Source organism: Oncorhynchus nerka, linkage group LG2 (assembly GCF_034236695.1).
Source record: "Oncorhynchus nerka isolate Pitt River linkage group LG2, Oner_Uvic_2.0, whole genome shotgun sequence".
Taxonomy (NCBI): domain Eukaryota; kingdom Metazoa; phylum Chordata; class Actinopteri; order Salmoniformes; family Salmonidae; genus Oncorhynchus; species Oncorhynchus nerka.
The window spans coordinates 46,260,302-46,282,901 of NC_088397.1; the positions used below are offsets into that span (position 1 = coordinate 46,260,302).

At 43.3% G+C, this 22,600-nt stretch overlaps 1 protein-coding gene across 2 annotated transcripts; it reads left to right on the top strand.

Annotated features, from left to right (window-relative positions):
• The first annotated feature begins 8,675 nt into the window (after positions 1 to 8,675).
• On the top strand, positions 8,676 to 21,305 carry LOC115136049 (PAK4-inhibitor INKA2-like). 2 transcript variants are annotated; one of them, XM_029671413.2, is made up of 2 exons: positions 8,676 to 9,226; positions 18,255 to 21,305. In XM_029671413.2, exons 1-2 carry the CDS (start codon positions 9,155 to 9,157, stop codon positions 19,398 to 19,400), a joined length of 1,218 nt encoding a protein of 405 aa, XP_029527273.1. In that variant the 5' UTR covers positions 8,676 to 9,154; the 3' UTR covers positions 19,401 to 21,305. The 2 variants fall into 2 exon arrangements, with proteins under 2 accessions (XP_029527273.1, XP_029527283.1); XM_029671423.2 differs by lacking the exon at positions 8,676 to 9,226 and adding an exon at positions 16,989 to 17,058.
• Positions 21,306 to 22,600: the final 1,295 nt, after the last annotated feature.

Sequence of the window (22,600 nt, forward strand, 5' to 3'; positions counted from 1 at the left end):
TTTACCCCAGTCCTCAGCAGTCCAATCCCTGTACCTTTTGCAGAATATCAGTCTGTCCCTGATGTTTTTCCTGGAGAGAAGTGGCTTCTTTGCTGCCCTTCTTGACACCAGGCCATCCTCCAAAAGTCTTTGCTTCACTGTGCGTGCAGATGCACTCACACCTGCCTGCTGCCATTCCTGAGCAAGCTCTGTACTGGTGGTGCCCCGATCCCGCAGCTGAATCAACTTTAGGAGACGGTCCTTGCACTTGCTGGACTTTTTGGGTGCCCTGAATCCTTCTTCATAACAATTGAACCACTCTCCTTGAAGTTCTTGATGAGCCGATAAATGGTTGATTTAGGTACAATCTTACTGGCAGCAATATCCTTGCCTGTGAAGCCCTTTTTGTGCAAAGCAATGATGACAGCATGTGTTTCCTTGCCGGTAACCATGGTTGACAGAGGAAGAACAATGATTCCAAGCACCACCCTCCTTTTGAAGCTTCCAGTCTGTTATTCACACTCAATCAGCATAACAGATCATGATCTCCAGCCTTGTCTTCGTCAACACTCACACCTGTGTTAACGAGAGTATCACTGACATGATGTCAGCTGGTCCTTTTGTGGCAGGGCTGAAATGCAGTGGAAATGTTTTTGGGGGATTCAGTTCATTTGCATGGCAAAGAGGGACTTTGCAATTAATTGCAATTCATCAGATCACTCTTCATAACATTCTGGAGTATATGCAAATTGTCATCATACAAACTGAGGCAGCAGACTTTGTGAAAATTCTCAAAACTTTTGGCCACGACTGTACTGTATGGCCTGGAGTTTTTATTTTGCCCCTAGTAATGTGATTTGAACAGTAGGCCTATTACTCATTCTCTCTACTGTTTCATGCTTAGCGAAGCCATTAGACAAGGCTAACCTCTACAGTAAACACTGATGTGGTCTTATTACTGTTATGTTGGAAGGCTAATGGATGCATTTATCCATTTGAGAAGTAATGGAAAAGGTCACTTGTCAAAGTGTTTGTTTCTTTGTTTCTTACCTTTCGCCTCCTTAGGTTTGGTTCTTTTTTAATTGGGCTTTTCTGTCTGCTCCGTATTCTCTGTCCGATGATGTTTATCATGTGACTTTGTATTGTGTCTTAATGACTATAAACTAGTGTCAGATAAAGATTTACATCTGCCACCCAAACCTGGCTTGTGTCATAATGACTATAAACTAGTGTCGTGTCTTTTGCGTCATGAAAAGTGAAGACTTTTATTTTAGCAAATCAATTCTCTGTAATTATTATTACGTGACTAAACTAATCATGTAAATGTCATTTACTAGGATGTCAGGGCACCATGGAAAATCTTTGGATTACAAAGTTATAATTTTTCCGAATATAACTCTTCAGATATTTTAATGATTTAAAATTATCTGTATGTGTATTCTATTCTATTAATGAATTATTCTTTACCTCATGTCAGTCTCATTGTAAAACGTCGTAAATGGTTGGTTATCTGCACGAACCCAGCCTTTACTCTGAATCACCCATACACCAATTGGCTTAATCATTTATTTACTAACTCACTAAATAATCACAGAAATGCATAAACAAACTAACAGTAGATATATGGTACTAAGAAGGATAGGGAAGATTCCCTAGTGGGCTAAGCCGATATGACGGCTTGGTGGACAAAGGGAAGTGGGTGTGGACGGAGCAAGAGCTGGAAAGAAAAAAGGGGTTACTACCCACAGTTGATAATTATATTAATTGAAATGCTAATCCTTTGCACAAGAAGGCTCACTCATTCGGGAAAAATTGCAATCAATATATATTTACGCCCATGTGTCGTGATCTTTCTGTTGGAATCGGGTCCGTTTGCTGGAGAGTCAGTTCATCCGCATCTCTTTCTCTCTCTCTCTCTCTGTTTCCCTGAAGATCAAAGTCTCTCATGGTTAGAACGGATACTTCAGAGTTACCATTCAGAAATGTTCTCATAGAATAGCTGTTTCGGCAGTTGTTGGTATTCGCATCCCAGGTTCACATCATTTCTAGCTGCAGACTAGTAATTAGTATCTAAGATTTGCTCTTAGGGATTGATAGTGTCGTAGCTTAACCATTTCCAGCCGTGTAGCCAATGCTCTACGTGGTATGGTTAGGAATTCTATAACTATTCACAATCACAGCTCACGCTGTGGGTTTGCTTAGTCTAAACTCAAACCTGTGCCCCCTCAGTTTACACCGATGTACGCGTGGTCTCAAGAGGATTTGCTCAGGGGGGTCTTTTATTTGTAACAGCAGAAAAGGCGGGTCTATGACGCCTGATCATGTCTGTGCTCACGGGGGCGGGCCAATGACTTAGTTAAACAATTATTTCACATTATTTCACATTAAATGTTTAAATCACATTACATACTTTCACAAATAGTTTCATCTTGACTCATTACTTTTATACAAGAATTAGATGCAAACCCCATAATTGAGAAATGTACACATTCAGAGATATAGTTATTGTCACACCCTGGCCTTAGTTATCTTTGTTTTCTTTATTATTTTGGTTAGGCCAGGGTGTGACATGGGTGATTTATTGTGTTTGTCTTGTCTAGCTAGTGGTTTATTAGATTAATGGGGTTGTGTTCAGTTTAGTTGTCTAGGTAAGTCTATGGTTGCCTAGAGTGGTTCTCAATCAGAGGCAGGTGTTTATCGTTGTCTCTGATTGGGAACCATATTTAGGCAGCCATATTCTTTGGGTATTTTGTGGGTGATTGTTTCCTGTCTTTGTGTTTTATGCACCAGTTAGGACTGTTACGGTTTTCATGGTTATTGTTTTTGTAGTTTGTTCATGTTTGAGTCTTCCTGATTTAAAGAACCATGAACTATAACCGCGCTGTGTTTTGGTCCACCTCTCCTTCCCAGGAAGAAAGCCGTGACAGTTATGTGTGTTTCCTGTCCTCTCTGAGGTCACCAAATGAAACGCACTCATCATACCCATCCCTTAAGTGTCCACGGACCGTTCCCACCTTCTCACAAGTGGACATTTTGCTTCATTTTCCCATTTGGGGGATTTAGGAGTTCGGCCACGTGAAATCCTTTGTTTTCTCTGTGTCTTTTTCTCTGCATGACCAGGGGGAGAACGTCTCCGCCAGGAATGTATGGCCTTAGATAACAGAACCTGGGTGTAGGAGAGAGAGAGAGAGGGGGAAGCCACGATCTATACCCAGAAAGGGCCACACCATGACACTAGTGTCAGATAAAGATTGACATCTGCCAGCCAAACCTGGCTTGTGAGCTTCTTTTGCTCAAACTAGTGTTGCTTTATAGCCCTAATAAAACATGGTAGATTGGTCCTACTGCTGCTCAAATGTAAAACAAAATGTATTTTGATTTTAGCCGTACACATCAACAACCGTCGTTTTATAGAATGCACCAGAAAGATATGCGCCCCACTATCACATACACTTGTATCTGCTGCTGTAGGCCTACACATAATTTGTGCCTACCAACACTCGCAGATCAGCTCCACAGTATGAGTAAATCTATAAATAGATTCGTACACTTTGCAAGCATGTGTGAGACACAATGAACTCTGCCTCCACGAGTTCAGTTCTGGTTAGATTCAACAGGCCTTCAGGTGCTAGTGGCAAGGGTAAGAGGTGCGGGTGCTGGTTGTGATGTTACCCTCGTGATCCTGGTGCTAAGCCCTGGCTGTTCTCGATCTCGTTGGTCAGCAGGTGGCATGGGGGATGGGTGGATATTAGATTTGCTTCTAGGCTCCTAAACTTCGGTGATTGAGCCTACAGGCTGGTCGGTGAGCTTGGCATCCCTTGGTGGTTTTTCCTCTTGGCGGTGCCCAGCCATGTTCGGATATCTATGCTGATCAAAGCTTAGCCAACTATCTATAATTATTCAGCTAGCCGCTACCAAAACTTAACAATGCTAGTAGCTACTAGGTAGCCTATAGCTGTAGCTGTCTGCAAAAGTGAACTTTCCCCCTCTCTAACCAGGTTTCCATCCAAACATTTCATGCTGATGAATGACCTGACTCATGAAAACAGTCTGGGTTGATGGAAACAGGATATGCTTTGCAATTTATGCCAACAGACAATTTGTTAATTCAACATGCAGTATGTGGTATCTTTTTTGTGTCGATAAAATGTATCATGTGAGAAATGGCGTGTAAACTTTTTTTAATGTGCAAATATTGATATAATAACCGTCATGTCGAAGTAAACTCGGTGGCACCCGATGATATGTTGTGTGGTTCTCCCACTACTTTTAAATGTTTTATTTTTCTTTAGACAGGGAGGTCACCATTGAGGCCAGGGTCTCATTCTTAACGGAGCGCTGTGAACACGAACACACAATTCAATACAACATAAAGCAACATAACAACAACAACACAATACAATAAATACCCGCAAGATTCATCAAAACAAACAACTATCACATATTATCTCCCTCAAAATGTATCTAAACTGTCCAATGGAGACCAGCTAATCTAGCTTCAAGGTGGCCTGAAGGCTATTCTATGAGCTGGGGGCATAAAATCTAAAAGCATTTTTTTCCCCCAGCTCAGTGGAGACCCACCGGACCCCCAGAATAAGTCAGTCCAGAGAGCGGGACTGAACATTTCTGGATCACCAATTAATAAGTGAGCTGAGGTAGTGGAGGAGTCTCAGAAGAACCACTTTATATTCAAAAAGTAACCAATGATGGGCCCTTCAGGTAGTCAGAGACTCCTAAACCAACAGAACTATACAATGTCGGGGGGAAAAATGTAATTACAAGCCTGATGGAAACAGATTTTTTTTCGGTAAACTTTGCAAATGTCGACAAAACAAAATACGCTAGACAAAGTGGGAACTTTTTGTGTTGGAAAAAATGAAAGATGCGAGAAATGTTGGTGGAAATGCTTTTATGTGCAAATATTGATATAATAACCATCATATCAAAGTAAACTTGGAGTCACATGATGACGTGTTATGTGGTTCTCCTACTATGACTCGTCAGGGACGCATACAGTTTATTAGGCAACAGAAAAGATAAATGATGATGAAATTCACAGGATGGTGAAAGTGCACCGTGATGAGCTTGATGCTCATTTCCAATAATTATCTTATGCTGGTGTAATGATGACCGATGCTTGGCCCAGATGCACTGTGTTTGCGAACTGTTGGCTAGAGCACACGTGCCAAGACTAGTAGTTGCCTTTGCTATAATATAACACAACAGTTTTTGTGACAAAAAAACATAATTTGTGTTGAAAATTAGCTGGAAAACCATTTAACTTGTATTTTTCATTCGGTACATGGAAAACCGCAAATGTTGTTTTTATATGCCCTATGTCATCACGCACAGACCTTCATTCACAATAAATCAGTTTGATGGAAACTCTTCTCTGGTGGGTAAATGTGGATATTTTAGAATATTTGCATGAAAATCTGTTGCAAATTGGATGGAATCCTAGTTTGTGTGAGAGAAAAAAATGCCTTGGGACCCAATGAGCTTCCTAAACAAGGTAATGAAAGCGGTGCCTTATGACATTGCATGGCTAGGTGCCCAATCAACAGTGGTGGAAAAAGTACCCAATTGTCATACTTGAGTAAAAGTAAAGATACATTAATAGAAAATGAGTCAAGTAAAGTGAAAGTCAGCCAGTAAAATACTACTTGAGTAAAAGTCTAAAAGAATTTGGTTTTAAATATACTTAAGTACCAAAAGTAAATGAAATTGCTAAAATATACTTAGGTATCAAAAGTAAAAGTACGAATCATTTAACTATTTTCTTGTTTTTTTAATGTAAGTCAGGGTCACATTCCAACACTCAGACATAATTTGCTAAACAAAGCATTTGTGTTTAGTGAGTCCGCCAAGATCAGAGGAATAAGGGATAACCATGGATGTCCTCATGATAAGTGTGTGAATTAGAACATTTTCTGTCCTGCTAAGCATTCAAAATGTAACAAGTACTATTGGGTGTCAGGTAAAATGTATGGAGTAAAAAGTACATTATTTTCTATAGGAATGTGGTGAAGTAAAAGTAAAAGTTGTCAAAAATATAAATAGTAAAGAAGTGCAGATACCCCAAAAAACTACTTAAGTAGTACTTTAAAGTATTTTTATTTAAGTACTTTACACCACTGCCAATCAGAATGCATTTTTGGATTTTAACTACTAAATATTATTACATCCCCACCTCCTCAGATAATGAGCACACACGACATATAGCCTCTACTGGCAGGCCCAGCAGCGCTACATTGGCAAAACCAGGCAAGGTAATTCATATACCATTTGTTAAGTTCATGGGGGCACAAATTCCATCTGGGGGTTCCATGCTCGGCTTTGCCACCCGTAGAACCGGCCATGCAGTCATTGCATATCTCCAACTCTATGTGGTCAGATTGTGGCTAACTTGACAGTGTGACCACACAACTACTGATCAGTTTGTTAAGTATATAAGAGAGAAAACTGAAGAGAATTCAATGAAAACCACAAGTTCAGAGGCAATGATTATAAATGATTACTAGTGGAGAGACATATGAAGATATTTTGCATGTGTTTTTCCTCTTTGTGGTTTAAATGATTCATTTCATGGTTGAAATGGTTAGAATTGTCGTTCAATGTGAAATAGTGTTATCAATCTCAAACTGTGTTATTCCCATTATAGCCACAAGGGGTCAGGCTTGTCTTCAACCATTGCGCCAACGTTCCTACATTTTACATAGAAAGTTGTTTGTGGAGATCCTATTCATTTCAAAACAAGATAACATCTGATCAGTCCCTATCAATTTGCTTAATCCAGGAACAGTCAATGATGATGAGGAGAAACTGTGCAAGACTATGATGGCGCATAGGGCCAATTTAGCTCAAACTGGGTGAGCATGCACTCCAACGTAAAATGATGACAATCTGGCTCCTGGTTCTAGCTCACACAACAGTTCAGCACAGAGCACATGAATTGAAAAAGAGTCACAGGCTACTACTGCAATGCGTCACAAATGAATGCTAACTAAGCAGCATGCTGATATCTGGGCACAAACTGTTGACTAAGTGTGACCCTCAACTCGCCAAACGGGGAGTGGCTGATGCAGTGACCCATTTAATACCAGAAAGACGAGTACATGGAACTGGGTTTGAAGCAGGTGGTTGGCAAGAAACTGAAGACACTGCACTTCCCAATACTCAACTCAATTAACGCTATATAAAAGCATGCTCTTTGGCTTTGCAGTGGGATAGTGTATGGAGAACAGTTGCTGCTGCTGAATGTGTCTGCGGTAGTGTGTGCTGTGTGGTCTGGCACTGGATAAGTTTCCACAGACGGCATAGTCCTGGGGACAGCTGGGGGGAAGTGGGGACATGCAGGAGGGCAGCTGCAGGTCAGGGTCAGGGATGGGTTCACATTCTTCATTAAAAGAAAGCCAGGTTGTCATATTTAACATACATCTCATTACACTACGCTGCTGGGCAAGAAACTCTGCATAAAGACATAAACCCAACAAGAGTAACAGAGCTTCTCCTTGCACACGAATGAATGCAAACATATTTGCATAATACTGTAATAACAACAGTGGGAAATCAAGCTGTCTAATAAAAAGAGACAGCGTGTTGAAGGCAGCCTCTCTTCTTCTCCCTAAAGTACACCGATGTTTCAGATGATTTATTTATACATCCAGCCCCCTTTCCTTGCTTTTGGAATTGAAGTCAGAGCTACTTCCTCCTCTCATCCATCTGGGAAAGCCCAACATGTGGCAGATACAAGACGATAACAGTACTAATTTAGATGGAATCAGGTCATACACAAGGAGCTCTGGAGCTCCGAAATCCAAGTTCCATTTCTGAAGTCTGGTCCAAGTGTCTCAATTCTGCAAGAGAAGGATATTTACAGGATCAAACCCCCTCATTCCTCCAATGAGTAATTGTATCTTATACTTTGCCCTCCTGAGATAAGCGACAGTATGTGCGGCTCCTTTTAGCAGACCCTTTGAGGTTCTAGTCATATAGCAGAGCAACTTACAGGAGCGATTGGGGTTAAGCGCCTTTCTCAAGGGCACATCAACAGATTTTACACCTAGTCAGCCTGGGGATTCGAATCCACATCTTTTTGGTTACTGGCCCAATGCTCTTAACCGCTAGGCCACTACCTACCTACCTTCCTACCTTTTTGCAGTGCATACAATGACTAGGAAATGTTGTGTGTATGACTTGAGTGGCAGGACACCAGCACTGGTCATGTGAATTATGCATTTTTTTTGTTTATTTTTCTGAGGAACACCAATTCAATGCGTAACCCAACTCGCCTTTCAACCAATCATCATCTGTGTATCGAAAGTGGAGGCTTTGAGTTGTACACATTTTTGGTCCAGTGTTACATCCCGTCCTTGGAGAATATATACAATTCAGTGGAGGCTGCTAATGGGAGGACAGCTCATAATAATTGCTGGAATGGAGTAAACGGAATGGTATCAAATAAGTACTTTCCATGTGGATGATACCATTCCATTGACTCCATTCCAGCCATTATTATGAGCTGTCCTCCCCTCAGCAGTCTCCACTGATACAATTAAATGTCAATCATTTCAAACGAGCAGGTGTCGACACACCAGTGCAATTGCTAGTTCGTCCAGCCCCCTTTCCTAAAACACTGTCAACGCCTAACTACTTTATATTTCAAATTAAATGTAGATTCAGTTATTTGAATACCACATGGTCATAACTCATAAAGTCCATTGCAAATATATTCTCTTTTTTCATTACAGCTATAACGTCAGCACAGTGCCAAAGAAAAATAAACATCGCAATTTCATTGGAGGAAATTGAGTGGTCAACGTAAGCGCTCCCCGTGAATGAGAAGAAGAATAGGTTACAAAGCAGGGGATGACAAGTCAGAGATATCGACAGGCAATCGTGCAAACCTAAATAATCTTTAGGACTAAACAATCAATCATATTTGGAGTAAATATACCCAACACAGAGCGACAGATTCGAGAGTTTGTGCTTTTGGAATCCACATCCAAAACTAGACGAGGGCGCGCATTCCAGAACAAGCTTGGCGTTTTTAGAGCTTGTTCCATCATCATGACGCTGACAATTGAATAGCTTAGACTATGTGACTTTTGTGATAGGCATGCTTGAAATAATGAGCAAGTATTTTATTTGAAAAAGCCTACTTACGTTTACAAAAATGGAACGACAGCTTTACATGTCAGAGCGCAAAAATATGGATACTTGCTTGAGACGTCTGAAGCAGGAACTGGTATGTCATCTTATTTGAGTTTTCTGATTATACAATGTTTGTTTTCTGTTTCTACTTCAACTGTTGTTCTGATATCCAATTTTAGTATATGCATTCAGATGTAGCGTGTTTTGGACATTTTTAATGCCAATGCAACTGGGTCACAAAATAAGTAAACAGCTACGAAAATATAAATTATAATATTTAGTTATTCATATTTAGTTGTTATAATACGGCATAGTTCCATTTGACTTTTGTAAATAAGTTAACTCAAGCAAATCAAATGCTCAGTTCGAACATTCGATCCTATGAATCTTGCAGACCGTTGTTCATGCGTCTGGGATGGACGGGATGAAATGGTACAGTCTAATGAATGGTCAAGCAGTTTCCTGCTCTCTTTTCTTTCCATGAGATGCTCAGTGTTCTATGAAGACTATTTCCAAAACGCTATGGCCAACAATTTTCTGCAATAGTGTTTTTTAGTCAGACATGATTGCTTATGGGTACTTTCATGTGTGTGTAAAAAAATTACTGTTCTCAGATTTTTCATTCATAGATTTTTAGATGTGTATGACATGGGTTTTTTTTTGTGTGCAAAATACTATATATCCATTGTTTAGCTGGAATGGAATGTTTGTATCCTATATATTTGACTGTGATATGTGCTTGTCTCACGCTATCTTAAGATGAATGCCCTTACTGTAAGTCGCTCTGGATAAGAGCATCTGCTAAATGACTACAATGTCAAAGGTCAATGTTTTACATACAGATCTCATATTACTGTATTTCATTATTTTGCAAAACATTTTTTAAACGTTGATGTCACAAATATAGCATTTGTACAGTTCTTTAGTTATTTGTTACATTTGACTGTGTAAAACCAAGCAGTACTACTTCTTTATCTGAGAATGATGCGGATATATAGCATTTAGCAAGAAAACATAATTTTTTTGTCTCTCTGAAATGAAACCATCAAGTGATAGATTTTAAACAAATACATGTTGAACAACCCCATGTCATGATTAGATATCGAAAAAGCACACCGATCTTTCATAATTTCTTTAAACAATAAAAGCTCATTTATCAACATTTCTGAAAATGGATATATAGTGTTTTGGAATGAAACTTCATATATTCACCTGCTGCCTATATTAATGGTGCAATATGCAGAAATTGCCTGGTTGCAAAGATTCTAACAGTTTGCCTAATTTCAGTTTATGTGACAAAGCAAGTGTAGAGATTCATTGTACCATCTAAACCGCTGTGAAATATATTTTTCAATAATCAGAAATATTGTATTTTCAGCTGTTTGAAGCTGGTGTACCAACCCGAAAGTAAAAGACATAAAAAAACGAAACTTAACTAAAGGGAAGCATAGAAATAGCGCACATAGAACAGATCTACCGCTTCTTATACTTGCTTTCAATGAGAATGACAGTCTGTAAATCACATTGCTATGTGAATTTGGAGGTGTCGCCTAAAATGTAACACATTGCAGCTTTAACATTGCTTTATTAATACTCCTAACTTTCATACACAGAGGCATGTCTAGGCTATACACTCCCTTGACACTGTGATGGTTTTGAAGACAGTCTTCTGAAATAGATAGGCTATTGCTGTAAATCTATTCTGTTTTCATAGGGCCGTTGTTGGGGACTCTGTGATTAAAGATACCCAGGGGGGAAAAGCGGTATTCTCAGTTTGAAGTGTACGAACCACATTCTGGGTTCTCACTGCTCATGTTCCAGATCTTTTGGCAGATGCACACACAGCATTTTCAAAGCAGCATTAACTGGCACAACTCCTATTGGAACGCTCTTCAAACGGGTAGAATGTTCTTTAACCCACATGCCCAGGGCAAGGCATGCACGGTCTGTAACATGACACTTCTGTGGCTTCTGGGTTGTCTGCACTGAATTAGCTCCACGTCTGTCAACTGGCCTGGCACTCTGATCACAACAGGAGGGAGCCATGGTATGGCGTGTTGTGTGAAGTGATGGTTGCCATATCACAGTTTGCAAACCCAAAAGAAGAGGGAGTCTGTCATCCCTGTGATGAAGCAGAAACAGAGAGCAGATGCAAGTTTTTTTTTTTTTTTTTTACTCTCCCTGAGTCTGTCCACTCCTGTACCATGCAGAGCACAATCTGTTGGAGTGTCTTGTACCCCTAAGGTGTTGCCAAAGTTCCCACATGTCTGTCTGTGTCTGCCTACGCTGGTTCCCCTGAACCCCCATTTACCATTATACCAGTACAGAGAACAAGCAAGGGGGTGTGAATAAGAGCAATAGAAAATAATAGAATAGAAACTAATGGAATAGAATAAGGACTGTAGCTTAGCCTAATTATCTAAGTCTAATCATCTTATTGTGAATGTTATATGTATCATGCTATGGACTGTTTTATCATCAGCTTTCAACACCATAGTGCCCACAAAGCTCATCATTACGCTAAGGACTCTGGGACTAAACACCTCCCTCTGCAACTGAATCCTGGACTTCCTGACGGGCCGCCCCCAGGTGGTAAGGGTAGACAACATGTCTGCCATGCTTATCCTCAACACTGGGGCTCATCAGGGGTGTGTGCTTAGTCCCCTCCTGTACTCCCTGTTTTCCCACAACTGAGTGGCCAAACACGACTCCAACACCATCATTAAGTTTGCTGACGACACAACAGTGGTAGGCCTGATTACCGACAACGATGAGACGGCCTATAGGGAGAAGGTCAGAGACAAAAATGTAAGCAAGACAAAAGAGCTGATCGTGGACTACAGGAAAACATCAAAAACATTAACATTGACGGGGCTGTAGTGGAGCGGGTTGAGAGCTTCAAGTTTACATCACCAACGACCTACCATGGTCCAAACTCACCAAGACAGTCGTGAAGAGGGCACGACAACACCTTTTCCCTCTCAGGAGATTGAAGATTTGGCATGAGTCCACAGTTCCTCAAAAAGTTCTACAACTGAACCATCGAGAGCATCCTGAATGGTTGCATCACTGCCTGGTACGGCATCTGCTCTGCATCTGACCATAAGGCGCTACAGAGGGTAGTGCGTACGGCCCAGTACATCACTGGGGTCAAGCTTCCTGCCATCCAGGACCTATATTCTAGGCAGAGTCAGAGAAAAACCCAAAAAATGGTCAGATTTTCACCTAAGTTCATAGACTGTTCTGTCTGCTACCGCACGGCAAGCAGTACCGGTGTGCCAAGTCTAGGACCGAAAGGAGCCTCAACAGCTTCTACCCCCAAGCCATAAGACTGCTGAACAATGAATCAAATCATTATTTTTACTCTGCTGCTACTCGCTGTTTATTATCTATGCATAGTCACTTTACCCCTACCTACATGTACAAATTACCTCGACTAACCTGTACCCCTGCACATTGACTCGGTACTGGTACTGTATATAGCCTCATTATTGTTATTTTAATGTATTAATTTTTACTTTTGTTTATTTAGTAAATATTTTAACTTTTTTTAACTGCATTGTTGGTTAAGGGCTTGTAAGAATTTCACGGTAAGGTCTACACCTGTTCTATTGGGCGCATGTGACAAATTTAAGTTTGATTTGATTTCATGTGAAAGTCCTGTATGGCAAAACAAATTCTTGGGTGTATAACAATGCAACATTGCTAAGCACAACGGCGATGACACATCACGTGTCATGCAAAGATTCAGTCCTTTTCAAGGCAACTAATGCCTCCCCCCTCCCGAGTACCTCCTGAACATCTGCATGGTGACGTAACTTCAGCGCGTCAAAGGATATCAAAGCTTTTGACATCGATACTAACACTCATTTCACTTTTATGGTTCTTCTTTATCTTTTATTCGCCTCGAGACATTTCAAACATAACCATCTGTCAGCTTGGAATGCTATTCTAGGGAGGGTGTGTGTGAGCTGTGAGGTCATGGAACTTCTGAGAGAACAACTATGCCAATGCCGTTACGTCCTGAGGTGGTGAACTAAGCTACTGTGCTCACGGAGACTCTCCTTGTTCTCGGTTACCTTCAGGGCGTAGGGGTAGCGGTGGTACGGAGCAGTGGTCTCAGTTGGTTTGTTTGGAGCATCTCTTGTGGTTCCATTCTCCAGCCGGTTCCTTCCTTCCCCTTGGCTAAAATTGCCCGGGGTCACATTGGCAGGTGGTTTGCATGATGCGATCGTTGAGACCGGATGGAAGAGGTTCACAGTGAAAAATAAATTATTCAACCCCGAAAACATAAACAAGTTGCTCAAGACTTACATAACGAATGTCATGGTAGTAGGTCATTACTATTATCTTGAGCGTTTGCAGTACAATGATCGAGTAAAGTTTTCTATTTTTATTGTTAGGGATTTTGGTGAGCACTTGCACAGCACGCAACATCTACAGACTTCTGTTCAAGAACAATCTTTCAAAGATGTCGCTGATGTTCTCTAAGGCTTAAGTAACCCACTGCTCCCTTCCAGCTTTATCATTTAAGGCAGAAACAAGGTCTGCGAGGGCCAGGAAACTGCCCATTAGACCACCTCCCAGTGTTAAAGGGCCCCAGGAGGCTTGGCCTGGCTCACCCACCTCTGGTCTATGGGCAGCGTAGAGCCCTGGCTCACCCCACCACAGGGCTCTGCTATATGGGCAGTACAGAGGCATGGTCTGTATGCCCTGGATACAGATCCCAGTAGTGCCCTTGACCAATACAACCTACCATTCATACTCAATAAGAGGTGTGTGTTTGTGCGTGTGCACGTGTGTGCGTGTGTGTGTGTGAGAGATAAATGCCCTCTCTAATAGCCCAGGGTTTGATAACCTTTCCTTGGCTTCTCATTTCTCCTACCTCTGAACATCAACACTGAATGGCTCTCTTTTAAATTCATGACATGAAGTACATGTGTTTAGTTGACACTCCCTTATTAGGCTGAACTGCCACTTAAAGAAATGTGTTTGGGTGCTGTTTTATTTGTTCAATAAATCCAGTTAAACCGTATTAATAAGGCTTCTGTGTCCGTGTAGGGAGACAGATTTCTTTTTCATTTTTTTTCTTGTGATTTTTTTTATTTTTTAAAATCCTTTTTCTCCCCAATTTCGTGGTTTCCAATTGTTTTAGTAGCTACTATTTTGTCTCATCACTACAACTCCGGTACGGGCTCGGGAGAGACGAAGGTTGAAAGTCATGCGTCCTCCGATACACAAACCAACCAAGCCGCACTGCTTCTTAACACAGCGCGCATCCAACCCGGAAGCCAGCCGCACCAATGTGTCGGAGGAAACACCGTGCACCTGGCAACCTTGGTTAGCGCGCACTGCGCCCAGCCCGCCACAGGAGTCGCTGGTGCGCGATGAGACAAGGATTTCCCTACCGGCCAAACCCTCCTTAACCCGGGCGACGCTAGGCCAATTGTGCGTCGCCCCACGTACCTCCCGGTCACGGCCGGTTATGACAGAGCCTGGGCGCGAAACCAGAGTCTCTGGTGGCACTGCGCCACCCGGGAGGCCAGGGAGACAGATTTCACCATAACAAATGCGTCACGCTTGCTCACATTTTGTTTCCCCCTCAACTGAATGAGGAGAGCACACTCAAGAGCCGCGACCCTAATCTCAACCGAGTGCAAAGATAGTGTTCATTTATTTATGCTGGGTGGGACTTAATTCACATTCATGCATATTCAAAGACTAGCGCAAATGTTAACTGTGTGATAGTTGTTGAGCGCTCCTTTGCACACTTGATATGACGTGGCACCTCATAGCCTTTTTCAGAGACATAACTTTTAATGGGTAATCATCCAACATTAATTCCGGACTGCCAGTGATTACTCCCCACATTTGAAGCATTCAGAACTTAATTGCCAATTACGGTCCGTTTGCATCACTGCATTTGTTGCCTGAGGATGGCTGGATTGTCCTTAACCTGCACTTTTTACTTCCTAATACGTTTTCAGTCGCTATCCAACTGTCTACAGGTAGACCCTGACGGATCAAACTGCTGAAGTGATGCTAACACACTAACATTACAGAAAGCTGCTGACTTCGCTTCAGTATTTGAGATATGGCTTTAATAAGCTAATGGAACCAGAGAGACAGTGTTCGATGCCCTGCAGTCCCCCCCCCAAAAAAGGAACCATTTCCCTCTCCATTTGCTGAGTTTAAGATCTGTTATCAGCACATTTCTATGAACCACTGACTCAAGCCGTCTCTGCAACACAATACAGTAAACATTTGGGGTGGGAGAGTACACTGCCCTGGGGAGACAGTCAGTCCAAAAACAAAAAATATGACTTGATTTGATCCGGCAGAAAGCTGATTCCAGCTCGTCTGACCTATTTGGGCCGCAAAGTTTTGGGGTCATGTGAGGTCAATTAAGTGCCTTAGTTGGCACAGTGAAGTCAACAGTGGAGCTGAAGCCTTTGAGGACATTGTGAATCATTTAAGAGAGCCAAATGGAGTAAACGGCGTGTGCTTTTGGATAATTGGAGCGGATGAGTGTATTTGGGAGGGAAGAATGATTGCATGTTGAGGAGTAAGCATGCATGAACAAGTCAGCCAGATAGATTCCATGTGAATAGGAATGGTAGCATCTCCTAACAAGAGGTTGCAGTACAGCTGTAGAAGGGCAACTTCAGCCCCTTGTGATGTAATCTTTCGAATGATTCTGATGTAATGTTATTGACAATTCCACATGTTGTTTTATGGAGATAATCGGGAAAACCCAACCGTGTGCACCATGTGGCAATGCTGGTTGAACCTTGATGTGGTTTGAGGTAAACAGTAATTATATAAAGCCTGTTCACCAGCTTCTAAAGACTCCGGGCTAATTACACCTAATGAAGTCAGCCATATGTTTTAGCGCCTAGAACCGCAGGAGAACACAGGTATGACCTCATTGTTCCAATTACCTTCACCTTCTATAATGGCTACTCAGGAACACAGACTCCTTTTGTCTCTCTGCTGATGTTGCGTTTCATTTTTCGGTGGAAATGTCAGCTGAGCTGCGTATGGATTTTCGAGCTCTTCTGTGAGACCTTTTCAAGTGCTTCTTCGTGCATCATTTTCTTTGTTTGAATATGAAGGGATGAAAGGCTAGTTTAGGGTTGGTCAGTACAGTGGCTCTTGCCACTGTTGAACGATTGACCATGTTGTCTTATCAGTTCTAAACAAGAGTGTCTGCAAAATGTTGAATGATTTTTCAGGCAAATTATATTGATTTATTATTTTGGTGTAGGCCTGCAGGTTCTTTTGTAAATATGATTCACGAGGTCGCTCTTCGTGTTAAGCATTACAACATGTTATTAACATATTGTAAACATGTTGTGACGTCATACATCAGGACATACTGCAGATTATTATGTTCGCCTCTCACATCTCAATCACTTCTTGCTGATACTTTCCTGTCTGTCGTTTGCTATTGTGTTAGTTACTGAAGTTACTGATCCAATGCTTTCCCACTTGGCACTTATGTGTACCACAGTCAACAAGTACAATATCATTGACCTTGCTACTTATGATACCCATCCCCCCCTCCTGTTCTTCAATAATTGAATCCCTCTAGACATCTAAACATATGGCAAGGCCGCCATAACACCCCCCCCCCCAACACCAACTCACACTGCTGTTACCCCAAACACCACTTCCACTGCTGCTGACTCTCACCCAGTCTTTGTCAATTAATGCGTGCTCGAGTGAACCCACCCCCACGGTTAGGGATTAACGTCTAGACAGACACAACTGATTGGCTGCCAGGACAGAGACTGGCCCTGATTGGCAGGGGCTACATATAGGGGTTGGCAGGAAGGGCTGTTTGAAAGGTGAGAGTGGAGAGTAGAGACGGACTGACAGAGCAGCCAAGAGAGAGGAACAGACTTGTGTAAAAGTTCTAACAAGGTAAGATGATTTATTAGGATCTTAGACTGATGGATAGATTTAATATCTTGGACGTGTAGAGCGAGGTATAAAGTTGACGTTTTCTATATTTCATTTAATTGAACAGCATTTTATCCAACTTGTTCGGATGTTTGCAGTCTACTGTGAGTTGGAGCAATCTTATAGAGTGCACACAAATAATGTTACATTGTTGGTATGGTGGACCAATTGTATTACCCAGCTGTATTAGCTGTCCTTGAGTGAAGGCTGTCTCTATTCAGAGAGACAGTGAAAACAGTCAAAGCACAGTTGGTCAGACTACTGAAAATATGATCTGTTATTCCAATCCCTTATTCAAATGTTCAACTGCAAAATGGCATTCTCCAAATGATATCAACGTGGATTGAAATGCTTTTTTTGGTGTTCTATTTCTGTAACATCACACAGTTTTGCGTTTTTAAGGAGGAGCATTCACATCTGTGTATTCTTAATTCCCAAGACACATCTGTCATATCAACAGCCAAGTTCAAAGTAAGTCCGGGTGCATGGATTCATTTTTAAAGACACTCTATTGCCTCAGGGACTGCTTGGCTGCGGGGGAAACGGTTATAGCTTGGTCACATGACATAAGCTCAGTCCCACAGGATGCTGGAACAGAGAGAGAGAGAGTGGAACAGAGAGCGAGAGAGAGAGAGTAGTTTGAGAGAGAGAGAGAGAGTAGTTTGAGAGAGAGAAAGAGAGAGCGTGGGAGAGATGAAGCCAGAGCTACTCCTCCCTACAGCTGCTGAGCGACAGGGTCCTCTCACATACGCAAGCCATATGGGGGCCCTGTCATTCAAAACGGGTCATGTGACCGAACAAAAAAACATGAGTGGCCTCAAAACACAGAAGGGCTACGGTGCAGCGAGAGATAAACTGTAGAAACACCAATGGACATATGGAAAACAAATCATTATTGGTGAGGGGTAATTATGTTAGTACCATCTGTACATTTTGGTTTGTCTTTGAGTTCACTAATTTGTCCTAAGCGGTGCTGTGATCTAACAAAGTTCAACCGTAGATGGGCAATGTAAACACTGGTCAGTGTTTGACAGAGGGTTATAGATGTGTTATAGAAGTACTTGAATGGATGAGTTTTGCGGGTGACGCTAACTGGCCATTTCCCTGTTGTTTTTGTCTCCCCCTCTCCCTCATCCTCTCACTCTCTTTCCCTACAGGTGTCTATGAAGGAGGCAGGAGATGGCCTCCATGCTCAGATGAACTCCATGATGGGGGCTCTTCAGGAACTCAAGCTTCTACAAGTGCAGACAGTGCTGGAGCAACTAGACATCTCAGGGAGGCCCATCCAAAGGGCGGCCCCACCCGAAACAGCAGACACATGTGGCCCTTGCCCTATCCCCAGCCTCAAGCCTACCCTCGGCCCTGTCCACGATGAGACTCAGAGGCCCCCCTTGGACTGGACAACTGGTCGGGAGGAGCAGCAGCAGCAGAGCCGGGTGGGGCACCGGAGCAGCCTGGGCACCTCTCCTTCCTCCTCCAGCCTGGAGACATTGGAGACTGAGAGTGAGAGCCAGCCTCTCCCTCTCCCCCGCAGAGTGTCAGGATACACTGCCCCACAGGTGGAGTACTGTGGCCCACGTCTTAGCCAAGTGTTTCCAGAGCAGCATCAGCAGCCGGCTCACCCAGCCCAGGTGGTGGATCTGCCTGGCATCCTCTACAGCCTATCCAGGGAAGGCCCCTCGCTGGACAGCGACTACTCCCAGGACAGCATGGACGACTCCAGCGACTGGACCTCTTCACTCATGAGCCGCAGCCGCAACCGGCAGCCCCTGGTCCTAGGGGACAACGTTTTCGCCGACCTGGTGGGCAACTGGCTGGACTTGCCTGAGCTGGAGAAGGAGGAGATGATTGGGGGTGTTTGTGTGGGGGCAGACGCAGCCGACAGGCCCGACTCCCCAGCCCACCCTCTCCGTCTCAGCCGCTCCCAGGAGATCTGCAGGAAGTTCTCTCTGACCACCAACATCTTCAAGAGGTTCCTGCGCAGTGTGAGGCCCGACAGGGACAAGCTCCTGAAGGAGAGGCCAGGCTGGATGGTCCCCGAGAGCCAGGAGGCCAAACTCTTCAAGAGGCCCAAGAAAGTGGCCAAGCAGCAGGCCAAGGGAACCTTCTACCTCCCGTTCTGGGCAGGTGTAGGACAGCAGCAGCAGGGTAAGGGCCGGCCATGTCCCCAGCTGGCTGAGGAGAGACACAGCCAGAGCCAGTTCTCAGAGATTTACATAGACAGGAGACAAGAGTGGAGACAGGAGGCCAGAGTGGAGAAAATGCAGCCCTTGTTTGACTACAACACGGCTGTGTGGGTCTGATGCTGACGCTGCTCCAGGGTGGTGGCAGGTGTTGGGGATTTGGCTGGGAGCTCTGGGAGGTTTGTGTGTCTGTCTGTCTCCACTCAGAGAATGGACTGACTGAGGAATGAACATCCACACTATTTCCCAACAGAGAGATTATCAGGGCAACTGTTTGTCTGACAATCCTAAGACCTAAGACCTGTGACTGAGAGAGTAAGCAGGACTTCCTCTTATAGATGGGTTCACCCAAAAAATTGTTAGGGTTCGAATGAGTCCGTAAGTGCCCTGGACTTATACGATAGACGGTACTTCGATATAGACATGATGCTCAGATAATGCTCTGAATTCCATCGTCATGGTTCACACCTCAACCCTGTTTCATTATGTTTGAATGCTGCTGTAGGTCCCACCCAAGTGTATCCCCACCCTCATGTCTCATCTCGTACTTCTATCTAGCAATAGAACACAGCTGTTACACGTACTGCATGGGCTCTAGTAAATGTTTTATCTGTGACATTGTGAAACAGTTGTCACTGAACTGCCACTAAACATGACCACAGGTGCTTCTTCGCCTCGTTGCCCAGAGTCAGACAGCTGGATGAATACACAAGGGTCTAATATTGTCACATCAACCTCACTCAGGGATCGGGATGTGGCCTGTGTGACCGGCTGGGTTTGAACCTGGATCTCCTGTGCGCCACAAGACTGTTCTAGCCCGCCGAGGTAAAGCCTAGGCGTTAGCTTGGGGAGCTAACACAAGTCTTCAGGTCTCAGGCAAGGTTACTCGTCACATATCCTTGGTCTCCGCACCACCTCCGTTACACCTTCACCGTTCACCAGCCACCTACACACACAAAGCCACTCCAGGATAGGGTTATCTCTTGCCTTGTAGACATGATGGCACATCTTGACTCTACAGCCAATCCTCCTGGCTAGCGTATTACACATGGCAGAGAGAGAGAGAGAGAGCGAGAGCTGTGTGCCATCTGGTTGCCTACAGTTACATAAGGACAAGCCAGCAGCACAGACAAGAGGTGCAGTCATTCAGCGTAGGCTGTCAAGCGTTTTCCCAATCAACCCTAAACTGCGATGCGGCCGTTGCATATGTATGTAATATGTATCTAATGCTAAGCAGGGCCTGGAGATTTCAAGATCGCAGAGGACTGAGGAGGAGAATGTTTACAGTGAATCCTTCCACATGTACATACAGTACTATACCTAATGAAGTCAGCCATATGTTTTCTCTTTGCGCCTAGAACCACAGGAGAACGTGTTAATGAGCATGTTAATGATGTCAACAAAGTCTATTAGCCATTGTGTTCATTTCATTTAAAGGGTCTTAAAGAGAGGACGATTGAACCCAGTAGATATGTGGTTGGTCCTAGCTCTCTTTATGAAAGAAATTGAGGCGTTTCGGGGAGATTTCACAGAGCAGTATGGCGCAACCTTTACCTTCATTTCCCAGAGCTGAGCTCCACATCATTTCCTCAGTGAAATCACTGAAGTGACAAGGACTATTTACCTTATTTTGGAAGACATATGGTATGCAAATGCAATCCTCAGCCCTCAGTAATAAGAGTGGCTCGAGGAGTTGATTTGATGTGAAACATCACCCCATCCATGCATTCGACAGACATGAATTTTGATTTGACATGAATTCGATTTGTTAAATATCGCTATGCACATATGGCGTGTTTTTCAATATTCAGGTGGGATTATGTTCAGTTGGTCACACGTGACCGGACTGCCTCTACGAAGCCTGTTATGCTAGAAGAGCCTCTCTGCCTGTCTTCTTCATATTTACAACTGTAATTGTCATTTTTAGCGCTGTTGTTAAAACTGTGGTTCTGCGAACCTCAAAGTGTTACTGGGTGTAAAACTGTCACGGACTCTTTGTAAATTAAACTGTTTTCTGAAAAAAGACGTGCTGCTCTGGTTCCTCGACTGGAAATGTAATTTGTATGTTCCGAACATAAATGTACTCTTTGATCGGTGACCCATTTTTATTGGGTGGTTTTTAACACCCCCAACATACTTCGAACCAATTAGTCTGTCTCGCTTATGTTTAGATTTGAAATAGTTCTTCGTTTTTTTGGGGGGGGGGTGTTTTTTGTTGTTATACTAATGGTAACAGCAGATTTACCACATACAGTATACCCTGTGAGACTGTGATCAAGCTTTCCCTTTTCTCCGAATAGTTCTGGGATTTGACCTATTCTACTCTATTCCCTGCATTCTCTATAGGCCTAAGTGCTGTAGCATGACTTCCTATTTGGTTAGTGTGAAGCGAATCATCTCCTGTGCTTCAACTCAGGGAAAAGTAGGTCTAAATCTGTACCGCGACGCCCATCAGCGTTTTAAATAAATAAACATACAGGCAGGCACACTTTGATTCTCTGACTCTCTTCTCCAGAACCACTATATGACGCTCAAACACAGCAACTTATCCACAAGCATTATACACTGCTCAAAAAAATACAGGGAACACTAAAATAACACATCCTAGATCTGAATGAAATATTCTTATTAAATACTTTTTTCTTTACATAGTTGAATGTGCTGACAACAAAATCACACAAAAATTATCAATGGAAATCAAATTTATCAACCCATGGCGGTCTGGATTTGGAGTCACACTCAAAATTAAAGTGGAAAACCACACCACAGGCTGATCCAACTTTGATGTAATGTCCTTAAAACAAGTCAAAATGAGGGTCAGTAGTGTGTGTGGACTCCACGTGCCTGTATGACCTCCCTACAATGCCTGGGCATGCTCCTGACGAGGTGGCGGATGGTCTCCTGAGGGATCTCCTCCCAGACCTGGACTAAAGCATCCGCCAACTCCTGGACAGTCTGTGGTGCAAGGTGGAGTTGGTGGATGGAGCGAGACATGATGTCCCAGATGTGCTCAATTGGATTCAGGTCTGGGGAACGGGCAGGCCAGTCCATAGCATCAATGCCTTCCTCTTGCAGGAACTGCTGACATACTCCAACCACATGAGGTCTAGCATTGTCTTGCATTAGGAGGAACCCAGGGCCAACCGCACCAGCATATGGTCTCACAAGGGGTCTGAGGATCTCATCTCGGTACCTAATGGCAGTCAGGCTACCTCTGGCGAGCACATGGAGGGCTGTGCGGCCCCCCAAAGAAATGCCACCCCACACCATGACTGACCCACCGCCAAACCGGTCATGCTGGAGGATGTTGCAGGCAGCAG